This window comes from Chelonoidis abingdonii, chromosome 3 (assembly GCF_003597395.2).
Source record: "Chelonoidis abingdonii isolate Lonesome George chromosome 3, CheloAbing_2.0, whole genome shotgun sequence".
Lineage (NCBI taxonomy): Eukaryota > Metazoa > Chordata > Testudines > Testudinidae > Chelonoidis > Chelonoidis abingdonii.
The window spans coordinates 85716055-85735031 of record NC_133771.1 but is presented as its reverse complement, the minus strand read 5'-3'; the positions used below and the strand labels follow the sequence as shown (position 1 = coordinate 85735031).

Sequence of the window (18977 nt, the reverse complement as noted above, 5' to 3'; positions counted from 1 at the left end):
GTCTGTTTTCAGTAAACTACCAGACAATTTGTGCTTGCTCCCAGATACTCTGAAGTTAATAAAGTGCTCTTATGAGGGTGATTTGCCTTGTAAATTGGAGATTTGGCTGCAGCAGCAACAAACCAGTATGTACCATATTCTTTGGATGCCAAGAAGGTGTGGTGTGTTGCAATGACCTGACAAAATCAGCATTAGCATTTGCAGATGAAAACAGCAATGACAAGAAGTGATATGTATTATTCGTATTGGGACACTCAGTTGTAGTTTGAGGGGACACTAATAATCACTAATAATTATACTAAAATTATTGTAATTTGTTGAATACATTTCTAATTTGAGTATTTTTCACATTAAAAAGTGGTTACTGTATTGAATGAAAATGAAGATCTGTGCTATACCCCCAAGCCTCCTCTTATACCCTTATTATTCACATATGTATTATTGATTGATATTGCAAAAATTAAATGCTTTTCATATATTAGAACTCTTCTGCTTTAATTTTTTTATGCCCCATTTCATCCCACCCTCACCACAGCTCTTGCGTAATCTTCCTGATTATGCAAGAGGTATGGTGAGGGTGGGGTGAAATGTTGGTCTTTCAACAAGCTTAAAAGCGGTAGTGTCATCAGGCAGATTCCAATGTATGATCTTGACATACAAAATGAAAAAGCATGGACCCTAAAGCAAGGTTGACTACAGTGGCTGCCGGACTATCTCCCCTGTTTTCCCAGATGAGAATGGAAAAAACATGTTTGCATAGAGGAATGTTTGTCTGTTTGCTAAATCTCTGTTAGCAGATTCAGTTAGTTTTTTTAGTTTTGGGAAGCTATAGTACTGGAGTTTTCCACTGATGGGCAGTCCTGGCCCCAGGCTGGCCATCCCTCTGTGCTCTGCCTCTAGGCAGCAGGAAGAAAGGGAAAGCGCCACAGAACAGACTGTTGACCATAAGTATTAGAAAGGAAATTCACAGGTAAGAAGGAAATCTTCCTTTTTATGAGCCCACAAACAGTTCTTACATTTTGCAGATGGATGGCGTCATTTTTCTTTTCTCAACTTTGGTCATTACCATTTGACCTGACCTGTGTTTCCAGGGTCTCTTTCAGGATCGTGGTGGGCAATAATATTGGCTTTAAGTAAGAAGGAAATTCGCTGCTTTTCCTGGAAAATGTTCTTCTCATCAAGGTTCTGTACAGTGGCAGAGTTGAAAGAAATACACAAAATAATATGTTTCTTGGAGCGTTTTGGATTCAAGACAGACACAGGGTGCCAGGGAAGTTGATCACAGATCTGGGTTGAGGAAGAATACAGTCAGGTACAAGAATATCTTATCTCAGAAGAATGTTAATAGAAGGTGAAGATGGCTATAATGGAAACAACCAGTGTCACAGAAACAAAAATACAGTTCTTGTTGTACTTTTTTGGGAATTCTGATGTCTCACATTGGCATACCTTAATGATCCAGAATTCATGTTATACAGTAATTCTGGGCATCCCCTTTGCATCTTACTGTATCTCCTCCATTGGCGGAGATCGAGCTCCGATTGTATATTCTCTGCTCCGATTGTATATTCTCTGCTCCCTGGTAAACAAAGAGAATCAGATTTTGTTTTTAAAGGGGCTCTTCCTGTTTCAGTTCAGGAAATAAGTACCAGAAATAGATAGCTTAGCACCTACCGGCTAAAACACAATGATTCAATGAGACTGTGGCACACGGTTTCCTCCGTGAATAACAGACATGCTCTAGTCGTGACAATCAATATGTCTGGGAAGGCTTTTAAATAAGCAGGAAGAACATGATTAGCCCTACTCCAGAAAGAAAATTTCTAGTTCTGGAGGGAGCAAGGTTTCCTATTTCTTCGTGAGAGCGGACAGATCATCCATTGTGTTAGGGCACTTGCTTAGGACTTGGAGACCTGAGTTCAATTCCCTTCTCTAAGTGACTTTGAGCAAGTAATTTAGCCTGTCTGTACCTCAATTTCCCATCAGTAAAATAGGGATAATTATGCTCTGTACCTCACAGGGATGTTGAGGATATATACATTAAAAAAATTAAGTGCTCATACTGTGATAAAGGAGGTGCCATAAAAGTACCTTAGATATAGATATGTGCTGTACCCATTAATGGGGAAGATGAAAACCAAGCCAAGCAGAGGTTGGATTGGCAGAGTGGCATCTGCACCCAGAAATATCTCACTTAGTGAAAACCCGTGTTGTGTGCTGCTGATTGCACAGGTAACCTTAATTCTGGCACCTCCTAACTTTTGAGTACTTAACTTTGCAACCGTAATGTTCTTTTAATGTAGTTTTATGCAATTTCCTACATTTTTGAAAAAGCAAACTGAAAAAACTGACTTAATCATGTGTCATGATGTTGACACCCACATGGGTTATCAGTAGGGTTGTCACCTTTAGATCTACCACACAGGTCTCTGCTACAAGAACCGGTGGAGCAACTGATAGCAGTAGTAAGTGATTGTCAGCCACCAGCACGAGAAGGAGATGGGGCACTTTGCAAGTGGATTTGGCCGATATTTGCTGACAGAGGAATCCTAAGACTCAGAAATCTTCGGTTCTACTTCCAGGATCTTGGGCTCCAGTGATCAGACTCTTCTGCTCATTTTCCCCAAGTTTTGACTTTGCAACTCTAATGTTCTTAGTGTGTGTGTGTACACATAATATAGGATGTTATGCATTTTGGATGTCCAACACTTAAGAATCATCCTGCTTCTCATCCTGTAGGTTTACTGCTATGATAATCCCTTTGTAAGGGGTCTGTGGATCTTAGCATGAAGTAGAATTGGAAAATATATTAGTGCTTACCTGAAAACTACTTTTCTTTGAGTAGTAAGTTTCACAGATCTGACACACCATGGAAAGAAATGGATCATCCAGAACAGAGATGAAAATAATTATCCAGAAATTTGAGTTTGTCTTCATAACTGGAATTTATCATGCTTTGTGGCAGGAGATACTGTTTGTTGTCCTCAAAATATAGTTAAGACAATATACTAGTTCCATGCTATGGAAGCTAGCTAAACTAGAGGGAATTTTGGAGTGGGGGGTGGGGCATTCCATTATTTCCAGTAACTGACAGGTCTGGTTCTGCACGCAAGCTGCAAATGAGCTGAGGTACCCATTGTAGTGGATCTGTTGCACTTATTATCCAGAGACAGGAAATCTTGAGGTAAGCACAGACAAGTGTTTCCTGATCACAAGATATGTTCAGCTGAGTGTTAGATTTATATCAGTTGAAGAAAATCCTTTTTTTTTTTTTTTTTGTTTTTGTTTTGTTTTTATGGATGAACAAGATCATTCAGACAGCCCCTTCCAGCTCTGTCTTCTGAAAATTTTTAGTGTTAAATTGCATCACAGGGTTTGAATTCTGCAGGTTTAATAATATTTGGCTTTTTAAAAAAAGGAAATGCTTTGAATGTATGTTTTGCTATAATCATGAAAACCGTTTGAATAGAACTCCCTATCCTTATGCTGATTGGTTCAGAAAAATACTGCAATCGAAGAAAAACATGTAGAATAGGCGTTTTTGGTGTAATGTGTTTGGTAATACAATACTAACATGAAGCTTTTCTTTTAAGGGAGCAACCGTATTGGAAATTAAAAAACAATACCGTGCGCTGTCACTAAAATACCATCCAGATAAAGGAGGAGATGAAGTTATGTTCATGAGGATTGCAAAGGCTTATGCAGCGTAAGTTCCTGGCTGTTTCACAGAGTAGGAGCTTGGTGTAGGTGGGTGAGAGGGAAATCAAAATATAACCTTAGGATATCAGCAGAGACTGACTTTGATATCGTCTATGAATACTAATTCAGTTAAATACATAATAAAGGTCAGCTGCTTTTCAGTCTGACAACTGACTCATTTAATATCCAACTGAATTGTTTCTAGCAGTATTTGTCAATATACTCGAATGCTAATTTGATTAAACTTTGACTTCAGATAGTTGATATAGTGATATACTTTCTATGATGTAAAGTTAAAATTGTATTGAACAAAATGAGTACTGTCTTGCTTTAAACTAAATTTCACAATTGCCATAAAAGGTTAATTTGATATCCAAGTTTTGGTTTTGAAGCATCAGTGTACTGTTCATTTTCATCTGGCAATAAAGGTAGATACAACTAAAAGGAAAGACATTGTTTCAGTTCTTCTGCTTTCATCCACTAATGGAGACATCTCATTTTGGTCTCTGACTCATTTCCTTTGGAACATTCCCTCAGTGTCTTCTTGCCTGGCTTGTTCTCCAGACCTTTGAATTTCATACTTCCTTATTTCTTTGCTTTAATGGCCTTCTCAAATTACCCTAGTAGTTTTTAACTGACTCTCGCTAAATCCTTATATACTGTTCAATGACCATGTAAGATGAATTGTGTATTAGAAGCGGGCCTTAGAGCAGGTCCTGTTATAGAACAGGAGACAGCTTTTACCGGGGCCAGTCCAAAACTATGGAATGAACTCCCACAGGAACTAAAGACCATCACAAATCTCTTCACCCTCTGCCCTAAGTGCAAGGCACATTCCTTTGATCTTGATTTCTCTAATATAAGCATATACCATGTGTATTTAAAACAAAAATAAAAAATTGAAACAGGCACTCCATTACATGCACCTCTACCTCTGAGGGGAAAGGATGAGAGAACAAACACGTGACAGATGTTAATCATGTTGTTTAATGCACTACTGGAATGCACTCAAATGCTAAGGTGATGAGCCCACTTTAAGAACTTGTTATAGGATAGAGTAGAAGACAATTTTCCATGTTAAATGCTTTACTTAAATGCTGATTTTTTTGGTCAAAATTCTAGACTATGTTTAATAGGGCGTTTTGAGGAAAGTTGTCCCTTGTGTCAATGGTAAACTACCTAATTGACAATTGCTAGCCAGGTGGCTTGTTACAGATTCAGTAATATCTGGTTTGAAATCATTGTTTCAAATCACCCTTTGAAATCTATAAATTAAGCACAGCTAGAGTACATAACAGTATGTTCATGGTGAAGCCAGAGCAGAGATACCAGATGGTGCCCCAAAAATTGGTGTCCAGTGAGTAGTCTGGCAGAGGGGGTTTATAAAATGTCCTGCTTTATCTGTATTCAGTGTGTTGCCAAAGCTGTGGATTTTGAGTGACTGCTTTTTAAAATGAGTCTGTTTTTATTTTTGCTCAGTTTATCTGGTATTGTTTGGACAGCTAGGATTAACTTCCTTGGACTCAGTGTCTGTGTGATACTAAATTAATGGAACTTTGTAGCTGAGAAGTTAAACACATGTCAAGATAGTTCTGCTTTCCAGAATGACTGTCATATCCCTTGCACATACATAATTTGTATTTGTCTTAATATAAATTGTGCAGCATGACAGAGTTATTGTTCTGTGGGACCCATAACCTTAAAATTCTTGACTTGTGCATTTAATTTCTCAACCAGTAACATAGTTTTTGTACTGAATTATGTGCAATGTGAGTTTCAGATGGATGAGTCTCCAGATGTATTTATATAGCTGAACCTCTGCACCCTATTGTGGTTCTTATTTTTTAAAACAAGTCACTTACGTATATGAGTTTCAAACACACACAACTTTATTTTAAAATTAGTTTTTTTTCAGGTCAGAGGAACCTGTCATTGAGCTGCGGAATTGCCTAGAAAAGCTGTAGCTGTTGGGGGTGCATGAGTGACTTTTGCATGAGGTTGATGTTAACACTTCGCTCTGTTTAAGGAGATGCACCTCCAGCTGCCCCAGTCTCCTTCTAAGTAGTAGAAAACTAAATGGAATGCACCTTTGTGTCCTTAGGAGAGATTATTGTAGTCTAGTCCTTTATAATATTTGTAAATAGTTTGTGTTAGAGTAGAATAGAATAGCATGGTGTGTGTAGCTGCCTGTTTGGTGTATCCTGAGCCCTGTAAGTGCATCAAGAACTGCACTTCCTGCTCTTCAATAATTCTGGAGACAGATGCTCATATCTGAGATCTTGTGTTTATTACTCTGGAAAGTCTCCTGGTAGGGACTATACCAGCCTCCATGTCAAAGTCCTCTAAGGTACATCCCAGGATGCAATTTCTCATCCAGGGATCAGTGCCACTCTCCTTATTGAGTCAGCTAAACCAAAAGTGGCATCAAAAACCTCACATGGATGATGCCCAGACTACTCACTGGATACCAATTTTTTGGGCACCATCTGATATCTATGCTCTGGCTCCACTTTTGCAGGTCTCTCCTGCAATCCCTCAGGGTGAGAGAAAGAAGAAAAGGAAACATTTGGCCTTACTAGACAGCCATAAGCATCATTATCATTCCTTCTCTTGCCTGCATCTGATGTGAGGGTCTTAGATTCTTGACCTGCACTAATGTCACCTGCCTTCAATGCTCCTTTGAAGCCAGATGTTTTGTCACTTATAAACCTGGATAATTTACTTTTGCAGACCCTGGTAACACCATCAGTATCTCCGTGTCTGAGGAGGGGTCTTCCATGGAGGCTATGCCTCTTTATGCCATTTGACTTGACAGTTACTGACTTTGGTTTCTGTCTAGAATGTCCTGAGGAATATGGGATCCCTTTGAAATTGAACCTGGAAGGCCCACTACCTTGTTCGATAGACCCCAGTCACCTTTCTTTCCCTAAATACAGAAGTCTGAAGGGCTCTCGTTCAGGACCTTCTCCAGCTCCTCTTTTGGCCACGCAATCAGGACTCCGTGCTGGAAGTTGCCAAGCCTAACCTGGTGATGAACTCAGCACTTCCATGAACACTAGCACCCTTTCTTTGCTTGATGCCCCTGCCTCCACTGATGTTCATTTTTCAGTTGCTGCCAAATTCGGCCCCAATGGATCCACAAGAGGAATTGCTTCTATCGTGTGAGTGGGATGAGACACCCCCCTCATTCTGAGGGATGGTACAAAGCTCCTGTCAAAGAATGTACGAATGGTATCTCGTTGGAGGATCAGGATCAGGATTGACACCTCATAATTTTCTCCACCTGATAATCAGAGGCAATTCCAATTGCTTTTGGAGAGAATGGCTAATACCTTCCAGTATCAAGTGGATGTGTTGGCACTGGAGTAACCTGATCCCTTCTTTGATATTTTTCCAGCTACAAACTAAAGAGAAGCAGGCCATCCCTATCATTTCAGGTGTCCTACATCTGATCAACGATATTTTGCTCTCTTCTTTTTCCTTTCTACTAGCACCCAGGGGAGCTCACAGGATGTGCCTTGAGCCAATTGAGAAGCATCAGTTTCTACTCCAACACCCTGGAGCTAATACCATGATGGTTCCACAGCAAAGGAAGTAGCCAGAGGTAACACAACTTCTCTCTCTGCCCCTTCAGAAAGAGAAGAATGCAGACTAGGTGCCTGGGCAGAACAATTTAAGAAGGTGCCTCAGGTTAAGATCTGCAAGCCTCCTGAATCCCAGGAAAATATTAAAGACCTTCCTTTCACAGGTGTGGGCCTCTTCAGTGACAGGACTGATGACACTGGAAAAGATTACCGTGAAGGTTGCTGCCATGTCCTTGGGCATGACTCGGTCCATATCCTCTATTCTGAGGAGAGCTTCCTACCTGTCACTTCATCTCCAAAAGTGGTCCCTGTCTCTGCAACAATAGCAGATGCAGCCTCAAGGGGGCAATAATTGCCTTCTTCCAAAATGGCTGTTAGCAAACTGTCATAACAGAATAGGAGTCAGATACCTTGTTATACATCAGCTCAGCCTGTGACATCAGTTTCCAAGCAGCAGTGTTGATGGGATGGTCAAGAGCTGCTTGATGAAATCTATTACTGAACCAGTCCTCCTGCCCTTCTGTCTCCTATTTTTACATTGTCTGGTGCAAGTTACTTAGATTGTTGCATACCAGACACAATCCATGATGGTTACTCCATTCAATTCTGCACCAAACCGCATTGCTTTCATCTGCCTCCTCTTTCTCTCGCAGGACCTATCTTATAAGAAAGTCCTGCTAAAAGGAAGCGAGTCCCCTCCTACAGAAGAGAGCCATAGTGCGGAATGTGAAGAAATTGATCAAAATATTCAATTTCAGGATACTCATGCCAGAAGACATCATTCCTTACTTTTTCAGGGGGATTGGTAGGTGGCTCTTAAAGGAATCCTGCTACTTTCTTGTGGCAGTCAAATGCATACACTTCAAGTTTCTCAGGTTCCATGTGGGCAGAGGTCCATTACCATTTCAGAGTCTTCCATTAGGATTATCTACAGCACTGAGAGTCCTTCACAAAACCTCTCTCATTAGTTGCTACATATCTCAGATGTTAAGGCATGTTCGGTTACCTGTACGTGTGCGACTGGCTTCTAATGGCCACTTTTATCACAGAAGAGAGATCCTGCTGACCTAATATGTGCAACCTCTTGCAGTCTCTGCTAAGCAGCTGAGAGAAAATCATCTGTCCAATCTGCACGGAGTATCACCTTCACTGGAGCAATCCTAGACTCCCAAGTCAGGGCCTTTCTCTCAGGAGAGATTCCTAAAAATAAGACTCCTTGATAATCCTCAGACACGTAGTACAAACCACACAGTTCCTAAGACTCCTAGGCCTGAGAGATTTCTTGAACTCTGTTGCGTCTTTTGATCATTAATATGGCCCTGCCAAATTCATAGCCATGAAATTAGACTTCCCCCATGAAATCTAGATATTTGAAGGGAGGAGGAGGGCCAGGAATGGGGCAATCCATCCAGGGACTCCTACTATTCACCAGGCTCCATCTGCCAGGCTGGGGAGGGATGGGACTTTCTCTTCCCCAGCACGGCTGCTCTTGGCGGGAGATCAGCCCCACCTCCAGGTACCTCTCCAGCTGCAGGAAGCTCTGTGGTTGCACTGCCTTTAGAGCTGGATTCTGAAGGCAGCAGCCATGGAGATTCTTGCAGATGGAGGATGTTCCTGGAGATGTGGGTGGATCTGATCTCCTCCTTGCTGCTGGGAGTGCCCCACCCTGGGGTTCCTAGCTGCTAGTCCCAGCCAGGCTGGGAGGGGACAGGACTTTGTCTTCTCCTCCCCGGCTGCTCTTGGAGCAGAGGGTAAGGAGATCAGACCCTCCTCCAGGTACCTTCCTGGGCTGCAGGAAGCACCATGGCTGCACTGCCTTCAGAGCTGTACTTCCTGCTTCAGAGCTGGATTTTGAAGGCACACAAGTCACCCTCAGTTCTGTGCACACAGATAAGAGTCTCATGAGAAATTCCTGCTGTTGTGGAGCAAACCCCTTGTATGTCTTCTCTCATCACCTCGATACCCAGGGTTATAAGGAAGATGAGGTTAGACAGAGCCAGCAACTTGATAGCCCCAGTGTGGCTGTGCCTGCACAGGTACATCTTCAGGTGGCGAGGGAACAGTCATCACTGATACCTCTGTTTCCAGACCATCTATCTCAGCAGAAAGGGAAGGTCCTACATCCAAATTCAGAGACTCTCTCCCTCAAGTAGTGTGGAGGAGATTAGTTTACTAATTAGCATGGACTGGTTCTATACATAGAGGATTCAGGCCATTATTTTACATTTTAGAAGGAGTTCTTCCTTGAAATATTACGAATAGGGCTGGTCAAAACATTTCCATTGAAACAGTTTTTTACTTAACACATTTTTTTCTTTAAAAGTGTTTGTTTTTCAGTTGAAAATGTTGATATTCTTGTCAGAATATTTCAGCTGAAAACAAATACTTCAGCCAAAACTGGGAGTTGTAATTTGCTCCTAATGTATCCATTCTCCTCTAGGGGCTAGGATCTCCATCTGGACTACATCTCCCATAGTGCAACCGTGTCTCCCCTCTTAGAGTAAGCTGTGCATGAGGGAATCCCTGGCTGTAGTCCACTGTGGGAGGCGTAGTCCAGTTGGGGTCCCAGCCAATAGAAGAGGATGGGAAACATGAGGAGCATACTACAGCTCACACTTTTAGCTGAAGAATTTGAGTGTTCAGTAAAAAATTGAAATGCTATGTGGAAAATCAATTAAAAGGTTTCATTTTTATCAAACTTTTTTGCAGAAAAGAACCCTTTTCTGGATTAGCTCTACTTGTAAGCAGAAACGGAAATGATTTACCATTCGGAGCGCTAGTAAAGACTGTCTCAACTGGAAGTCCTATAGTTCTAGAGTATCTGTTACCCCTTAGGTCTCAAGGTTCAGCCTTAGCCTCCTTTAAGGTTCATTTGGCAATATCTGCTTACCATGTTTTTAAGAACAAACCTCTTCTCTCAACCCATGGTCTTCAGGTTCCTTAAGAGTATAATGAATGTTTCCCTACCATCAGAAAGAGCCTCCAGTGTCTTGGTACTTAAATCTTGTCCAGTCAAAGTATGGCCTGTTTTTTTGAGTGCCTCTGCTGTTCCCAGTTGAGGTAGTATCTCTTGGATACCTCCTCTTAGGTAGCCAAGTCCCTCATCTAATTTAATAAATTAAACCAACACTTAAGCTCTGCCTGGAAACTTAGGCAGCAGACTGCGTGCTCTTGGTATATAATGTCACATTTTGCATTAATTTACCTGGGCTAGTTTCTTCAAAAGGCTTTTGTTTTAAAGTACGTGTAATATCACCAATACCTACTTTTGCGTTGTTATGAATCTTCTCTGTCTTTGAACGTTGAACCTACCTTTATTTTGGCCAGCATGTATTGATGTATAGCTTTTAAAGCTTATACTTTTCCCTCTCCTAAGTAACTGAAGACATTACTACAGAATTCTATGCCTTTCCAGGTGTGAGGAGCTGAAGATTAAGCTTAGAATTTCGATTCCTGTCTTCTCCTTTGTCATACATTCTGCTACTTTTAGGCCATCAAACCAGATCTCAAATGTATTAGGGTTTCATACCTCTTTTGTTGTTGTTTAAATCTGTATTATTAATGATGCAAAGAAACTTACTGTACATTCTACTAACTTACTAACTTTTATTTAAAATTAGTTTAACTGATGAAGAATCTCGAAAAAATTGGGAAGAATTTGGCAACCCAGATGGGCCACAAGGTAATAATTAAAGTGATATTTTTACTGTAGCTGTTGAGCCACAACCTGTGTAGTACCTCAGCACAGTTGAGTCAGACTCATTTCTTAGTGTATGTAAAAATTTTTTAATTTAGATGAAGAAACTTGTCGGTTCTCAAAATGTAAAATTTTAGAAATAAGGGTTCTATGATTGATGGGGAACCCAGAAAGGCTTTGCTAATTTAGAATTGTTGTTAGAACTTTGTTTTAGACTGTCTGCCAATTTCAGTAAGTATCCAGAGAGAATTACCAGTAATTAACAGGATAGAGGGCATGAGTTGCAAACAAAAAAATGTAATCTTCTTTTTAGTTGTCTTTATAAACATTTCAAAAACACTTTCAGTGCCAGTAACCTGTTTTCAAATGTTTCTTTATAACATGAAGATCTGCTAAACAGAAATTACAGAAAGCTGTTTACTTCATTATAACCTATAATCTTTAAATGTATGAACGGAGGTCTTTCATTAAGTTGGACAATGTTATTCCGAAAATTCATGCCTGTACACTGTTATGGTTCTATACTGCCAGCACTTTGTTATAGAACTCCTATTGATGTCAGTGGGAGTCAGATGTCTTCCCTTCTTAACACTTAAGGGTCAGATTATGCCACGTTTACATTAAGGTGCTACTTCATAACACGAGTAAAGGTGACAAACGAGCCCTGCATAAGGTGCCCAAAGTAATATTAGAACTGGTCACACTTTGTATTGTAGCATTAAGAGTATTAAGATATAACTTCCAGAACACACACCTTTTAATACAAATTTAAAGTGCAATAGAAATATGAAAATGTCAGGAAACTTTCAGTTAAGATTTCCCACACTAACAATAACTTGTAAGTACAGTATATTGTTACAATGGAGATAGGTGAATAAAAAGAACGCCTAAACTTTACCTTATCCCACAAAAGGTGAGAGTGTTGCAACTCTCTTTCCAGGTGTGATGGGGGCTCAGAGGACTGGGCGACCTTGTATTTAGTGCACAGATACCGCTCTCCTGCAACCTGTCCACCACCCTTTGCTTAGGCTTCTGTGCATTTTTTTAACCTGTTTCTCCAGTCTTAGAGCATGGTCAGAAGCTCTGGAGGGGTGGGGCTACCTGGGCCCAGTATTGCCTTTTAACCCCTTAAGGCCTAGCATGGAGTTTGTATACCCCGTCACACCAGGCTCCAACAGTAATGACATTCCATCATGTATAGTGTGCTTCCAAAACCTAACATGCCACACTTTCCATGTTTCCAAATACTTTGTACAGTTTGGACTGTGACTGCCAGGAAAGCCCAGAGCAGGTCTAATTTAACAGTTACCTGGGTGATTGGCTGCAGATGCCATCAAAGATTCCTCTCACTAGAGAAGAAGGCATCAGGCCACCTCCAAAATGACTCTAGTAGTTCACAAGGCATTGGTACCAAAGACTGAAGTCAAGTGAGTGGCCCCTCACCTCTGTTTCCCTCTTGAATTCACAGTAAATCCAATACAACCTGTCCTCAGGTACATCACGGTTTATTAACCAAGCCACACTTTAAAAGTCCCACAGCATAATCCACATCAACTACATGCACACAGTCTTTAAAAACCTGGCTCTGTTTTCACCATCCTGGTGTCTTACACCAGACCTGGACTCTTCCATTTGTCGTCTGTCCTTCCACCAGGACAGCCAACCTAGGCCCTCCTTCTGGGGCACAACCATGCTCTTCCCAGTGGGAGCTCACCGCCCTTCCACTGGGAGCCTCTCCTGTTTCCTCTGGGACCCAGCTTCATGGCAATGAGATGCCAGTGGGTAAGCCCCTCCACTACTCTCTCCCTTCAGCCCTCTGCTTCACCTTAGAGGCAGCAGGCATCTCCCTCTGTGGCGGCTCCTTGCCTTCAGCCCTCTGACCCTGGTTCTCTCAGACAGAAAATCCTTTGTTGCTCTTGTACTTTCAGCCCTCTCCCAGGAATCTCACTTCCTGACCAAATCAGTCTGTTTTGACCCTTTTAACTCACTCTTATGTTTCTTATAGTTTCCCAGATGCTGCTCCACACTCTTAATTAGCTCAAACAGGGAGCAGCTGAGCAGGAATAGGAGAGCTGAGCTCAGTTTCAGGCCAGCTATCCTGTTACAAGTCGCTTCTGATTTTATTTTGTGAAGGTATGGAAATGGGCATTGTGTGGATAGATCATGAGTTTGGAGACTTAAACTTTGCAGAAAACATGTGTCTGATAAATAAATCAGTTGCAGATATGCAATGAAAGACAGATGTTCTCTCAAATTCTGCCAAACAAATAGGTCTTATCAGGAAATAAAAATTGAAGTTAAGAACATTCATTTACCTGCTGATGATTTTATCTACTTGGAAGGTGAAGCCTTGAGAAGCTGTTAATAAATTTATCTGGGTAATGTCATTCACCATAGTGCATGTTTGATATAAAGTCCAGAATAGATAAAGAAAGTGCCGTATCTCAACATCTCAAAACAGTATGGCACTCCAGTGTGATTAGCAAAAAGACCCAACTTAAGATCTTTAGACGCAACATACTAAGCATTCTTGTATATGGGACAGAGTCCTAGGGAAAAATGAGTCTGTCTAGGACAAATTGAACAGCTTTCAGTGCAGGTGTCAGTGTAGAGTATTCAAAGTAAAATGAACTTATAGAATAAGTAATGAACAGTTCCTAGAATGGGCACAACTACATACAACAATGCAAGTAGAAAAGAAGGAAAGAGACACATATTTGGGATATCTTTTAAGAATGCCTGATAAGCTACCTAAACTAACATTTCATTGGCAACCCAGCAAGAGATGGAGATGCTGACCAGAGGCACACTCCATAGCACAATAACGGCTGAAGTGGTATGATTAAATCTGAATATAAAAGACCTGGAAAAACAAGCCCAGCAGAGTGGCAATTGACACTATTTGACTTCTGCCTTATGTATCTGATGGTGCAGGACTGATGAGGATCTAATGTTGTTTGGTAGCTTAAAAAAAAAGTCGGGTTAGCACCATGTGACCAGCCAGATTTCCACAGACCACTTGTCGATACACTGTAGTTTGAAAGCCAATATTATAATGAATGTCTACATGAGGTGAGTTGCGGCTGGTTTGGAAACATTTAAATGAAAATTTCTAATTTTGATTAAATGCAAAGTTACAGGTGAGAACTAACAAACCTTGTTGGATTTTTTTTTTCCTACTGCACAGCTTCTCCCCTCAGTCATGGCTAAGTGTAATGTTTCCCACATGTGGAATGCAATGTTGTTGCTGGAGACTTAAGGAGTAAGTCCTGCCCTTCATCTCAGGACAGCTCAATTACTGCCTCTGTTGGCTAAACAGACTGGTGGGTCAGTTTCTCCTGACCACTTTGTAATACATTTGTATTCCTTTTTGTGCAATAGCAAATTAATTTCAGCTTCTAGCCCCTCTCCTGAGCCAAGGAATCACTTAAGACAGTTAGAAGCTCACTGTTTTTCCAGTACAGCACCTGTTGAGCAGGCCCCTTTGCCCCTCACAGTGACAGCAAAGAAGCCTTGTAAGCATTGAGTCCAAGAGATGTTATAGGCAGCTTTCAGGATCCTCAGAGGATGAGGTATGTCCTGCTGCCACAAACAGCCAATAATTGCTTTGCCAGTGCATGAGGCTTTGAGCTGCACATTCGTGACTGGCCCTTGAACCTGCCTGAAGCCTTTCTCCACCTTGGGAAGGTTTGACCAAGAGTATGAGGATTTGAAAGAAAAAGAGAACCTGTTGCATCCTGCAGAGTAACTGGCAAACTCCAAAGATTTCAGATGCCAAAAAAGCAAAGCATCTTCATTGTAAGCCAGCCAAGTGAGGAAATGCTACACATAAATTTCATTCTCAATTATAGCCATTCACACCAAAAGATTTTCCTATACTTAGGGCATGGCTACACTTGTGAGTTAGAGTGCATTAAAGCAGCCTAGTGCGCTGTAACTCATGATTCATCCACACTGGCAAGGCACGTAGAGCGCTCTGACTCCGCGGCTAGAGTGCTCCCGGTACTCACCTCGGTGAGTGGAATAGCGTTGGATGCGCCCCCCTGGAGTGCCGCGGTGCCAGTGTGGATGCCCTGGTGTATTAATGTGCTCTGATAGGCCTCCAGAAGTGTCCCACAATGCCTGTTCTAGCCATTCTGGTCATCAGTTTGAACTCTGCTGCCCTACCCTCAGGTGACCAACCATCAGACTTGCCCTTTGAATTCTCTGGGAATTTTGAAAAGACCCTTCCTGTTTGCTCAGCCAGGTGTGGAATGCTCTCAGCAAGTCTTTCCAGGTGACCATGCGTCCAGGTGACCATGTCTCCATGCACCAGGCAATCTCCAATATGGAGCAATGGTGAGGTCCTGGACCTCTTCAGTGTTTTGGGGGGAGGAAGCTGGCCAGTCCCAGCTGCGCTCCAGCCGTAGGAATTACGATACCTTCGGGTAGATATCAAGGGATATGACGGAAAGGCGTGACAGGTTGGATCACAGAAACCCCCTTGGGGCTGCCAACTGATGTGCCAAGACTACTTCGGCCACTGCTTTCCCTGCCGGCTTGGGACTCCAGCATCCTGTCTTGGAGCAGACTGGTGTGTCTGGCTCAACAACAGACACCCAGGGTCTGAACCATGTGCCCGAAAGCTGCAGACTTAACTGAAAGCAGTTTAAGTGTTCTTGTGTTTAACGCTCAGATGCCCAACTCCCAATGGGGTCTAAACCCCAAATAAATCTGTTTTTATCCTGTATAAAGCTTATACAGGGTAAACTCATAAATTGTTTGCCTTCTGGAGCACACACAGAGAGAGATGCACAGCTGTTTTTGCTCCCCAGGCATTAATACATATTCTGGGTTAGTTAATAAGTAGAAAGTCATTTTATTAAATACAGAAAGTAGGATTTAAGTGGTTCCAAGTAGTAGCAGACCGAACAAAGTGAATTACCAAGCAAAATAAAATAGAACATGCAAGTCTAAGCCTAGTACAGCAATAAAACTGAATACAGATAAAATCTCACCCTCAGTGATGTTTCAATATGTTTCTTTCACAGACTGGATGACTACCTAGTCTGGGCACAATCGTTTCCCCTGGTACAACCCTTGTTCCAGCTCAGGTGGTAGCTAGGGGATTTCTCATGATGGCTGTCTCCCCTTTGTTCTGTTCCACCCACTTCTATAGCTTTTGCATAAGGCTGGAATCCTTTGTCCCTCTGGGTTCCCACCCCTCCTTCTCAATGGAAAAACACCATGTTAAAGGTGGAGTCCAGTTCAGGTGACATGATCACATGTCAGTGTAAGACCCCAAGCCTTCATTCCTCCCAGCCTGACTCACAGGCAGGCCTGCCGGCAAACAGAGCCATGCGCGGTCAATTGTCCTGGCTGATGGGAGCCATCGAGATTCCAAACCACCATTAATGGCCCACACTTTGCATAATTACAATAGGCCCTTAGAGTTATATTTCATATTTCTAGTTTCAGATGCAAGAGTGATATATTTATACAAATAGGATGACCACATTCAGTAGATTATAAGTTTTGTAATGATACCTTACAAGAGACCGTTTGCATGAAGCATATTTTAGTTACATTATATTCACACTCATCAGCATACTTTCATAAAATCATATAGAGTGCAGCGTCACAAGGAGCCATGACCGGAATGCATTGCAGCGCAGGGTTAAAGTGAAGAAACTGCGGAATGCCTGCCGCAAAGCCTGTGAGGCAAACTGCCATTTCAGTGCTGCCCCTGCAACCTCCCATTTCTACAAAGAGCTGGACGTGATACTTGGGGGTGACCCCACCTCCACTCTGAGTCCCACCCATGGGCACTTCAGAGCCCAGTTCAACAAGGCGGCAGGAGGAGGAGCAGCAAAGCGGGAGTGAGGGTGCTGAGGCGGAGGAAGACACCTTGGAATCCCTAGATGCATGGAACCAGGAGCTGTTCTCAAGCTAGGAGGAAAGTAGCCAGTTGTGGTGGCTGGTGCTTGGGAAAGGACAAACACCAGAGAAGATGCCTGGTAAGTGGCTTTTATTTTGGGGAAGAAATTGTTCAGTGCAGGCTCTGGGGGCAAAGAGGGTTAGGGCTGCATGCATGCCTAGACGTGGAAGAGGGCATTGATGTGCTCTCTCACATTGCAGTAATCGGCCTCAGTGATCTCTTCAAAGGTCTCAGACAGAACTTGGGCAATGCGCTTGCGCAGGTTTCTTGGGAGAGCCACTGTGGTCCTTGGCCCAGTCACGCTAATATATCCGTGCCACTGTGCCGTGAGGGATGGGGGGGACCATTGCTGCACACAGGCAAGCTGCATATGAGCCAGGGCGGAAGCCACATTGTAGTAGAAGACCCTCGTTTGCTTCCCAGGCCACCCTCAGCAGCGAGATCTTCCAGAACAAACTCCTGTGGAAAATGTGGGGACAGTTTCAGTATAGGGGCTCCCTGAAGCTGTTGGCTCTTCCCAAGGCACGGAAACCCAGAGGACAGTACAGCCATGAAGCAATCATTCCCTCTGGATCCCTACTGCTTACTCACCATTTTGGGGCTCCTGTGGGTTGTGTGCTCGCTTTGGGACAGGCAAATTATGCTATTTTGTAGACTGTGTTTGCCCTCCTTAAGTATGGGAGAGTCATTGCTCTATCTGGTGTGTGCCTTTACAGATGCAACCTTGAGATCTCAGCCATCCATGTTATCACCGTCCAAGAGGCTGCAAAGACTTGAGAAGAGGCCACGTAGAAGCAAAGAAGACATGCTGCATGAAGTAATGCAGCAGTCACTTAACGAGAATCTAAAAGCGCACGAGTGGAGGGAGAGTGAAAGGATCTGCCAGCAGAATGTGGATCAATGCGGATTTTCAGCACAAAAGTGCAGAGCTGCAGCAGCAAAGTACGGATTGGCTGATAAGCATCATGGAGAGCCAAGTGTACTTGATCCAGGCGCTCATAGCTACGCAGGCAGAGCTACCGCGCCCGCCCCTCCGCCATAGCCCTTATCTCAAAACGCTTTTCCTTGTGCCCCCATATCACCTCCAACCCACTTTTCCCCAACATCTGGATTCTTATCACCACAAGCTGCCTCCAACACTTGTAGCTTCGCCATCCAGCCCCGAAAATTACAACCCTTACCCGCTGCACTCAACCCCCATCACCATGCAGTATAGCCATCCTGAAATGTAGCACTCATTGTGCAGTGCTCCAGACCAGAAGGCTGAGTATGATAACAGGACATATGCAAATCTGTGATTGTACCATTCCCCACCTCACCCCTTTGCCCTTTCTGTTTCCAAGGCAATTGTATTTCTTTTCAATAAATGAATTTTCTTTTAAGTAAATGGATTTTTTGGCTTTGAAAAAATTATTTATTATTGCATAAAGTAAAAGATACCTTAGCCCAGGAAAGCAACAGGCACTGCAAGTCAGAGGAGCAAATACAGATTCCTACTAACATTGGAACCACTGCACTTCACTCCTGTGCAGGGCACCAGACATTACTGGTGGCTTTCAGCCTCAAATTACTCCCTCAAGGCATCCCTAATCCTTGCAGTCCCACGTTAGGCCCCTCTAATAGCTCTGCTCTCTGGCTGTTCAAATTCAGCCTCCAGGTGTTTAACCTCCAAGGTCCATGCCTGAGTGAAGCTTTCACCCTTCCCTTCACAAATGTAATGGAGGGTGCAGCACGCGGATATAACAGCGGGGATGCTGTCATCGGCCAGGTCCAGCTTCCCATACAGAGAGCACCTGCGACCCTTTAAATGGCCAAAAATACACTCCACACTCTTTCTGTGCCGGCTCAGTCTGTTGTTGAACTGCTCCTTGCTGCTGTCAAGGCTCCCTGTATAGGGTTTCATGAGCCACTGAATTAAAGGGTAAGTGGGGTCTCCAAGGATCACAATAGGCATTTCAACTTCACCTACAGTGATCTTCTGGTCTGGGAAAAAAGTCCTGGCTTGCAGCTTCCTGAACAGGCCAGTGTTCTGAAAGCTGTGTGCGTCATGCACCTTTCTGGGCCAGTCTGCGTTAATGTC

General features: G+C 42.8%; 1 protein-coding gene across 1 annotated transcript in view; it reads left to right on the top strand.

Moving 5' to 3' along the window:
* Window positions 1-18977, top strand: part of SEC63 (SEC63 protein translocation regulator) — a 113821-nt gene that overhangs the window by 27722 nt on the left and 67122 nt on the right. The window contains exons 4-5 of the mRNA XM_032781676.2: window positions 3594-3706; window positions 10904-10965. Coding sequence (XP_032637567.1) covers window positions 3594-3706; window positions 10904-10965 — 175 coding nt within the window. The remainder of the gene's footprint in view (window positions 1-3593; window positions 3707-10903; window positions 10966-18977) is intronic.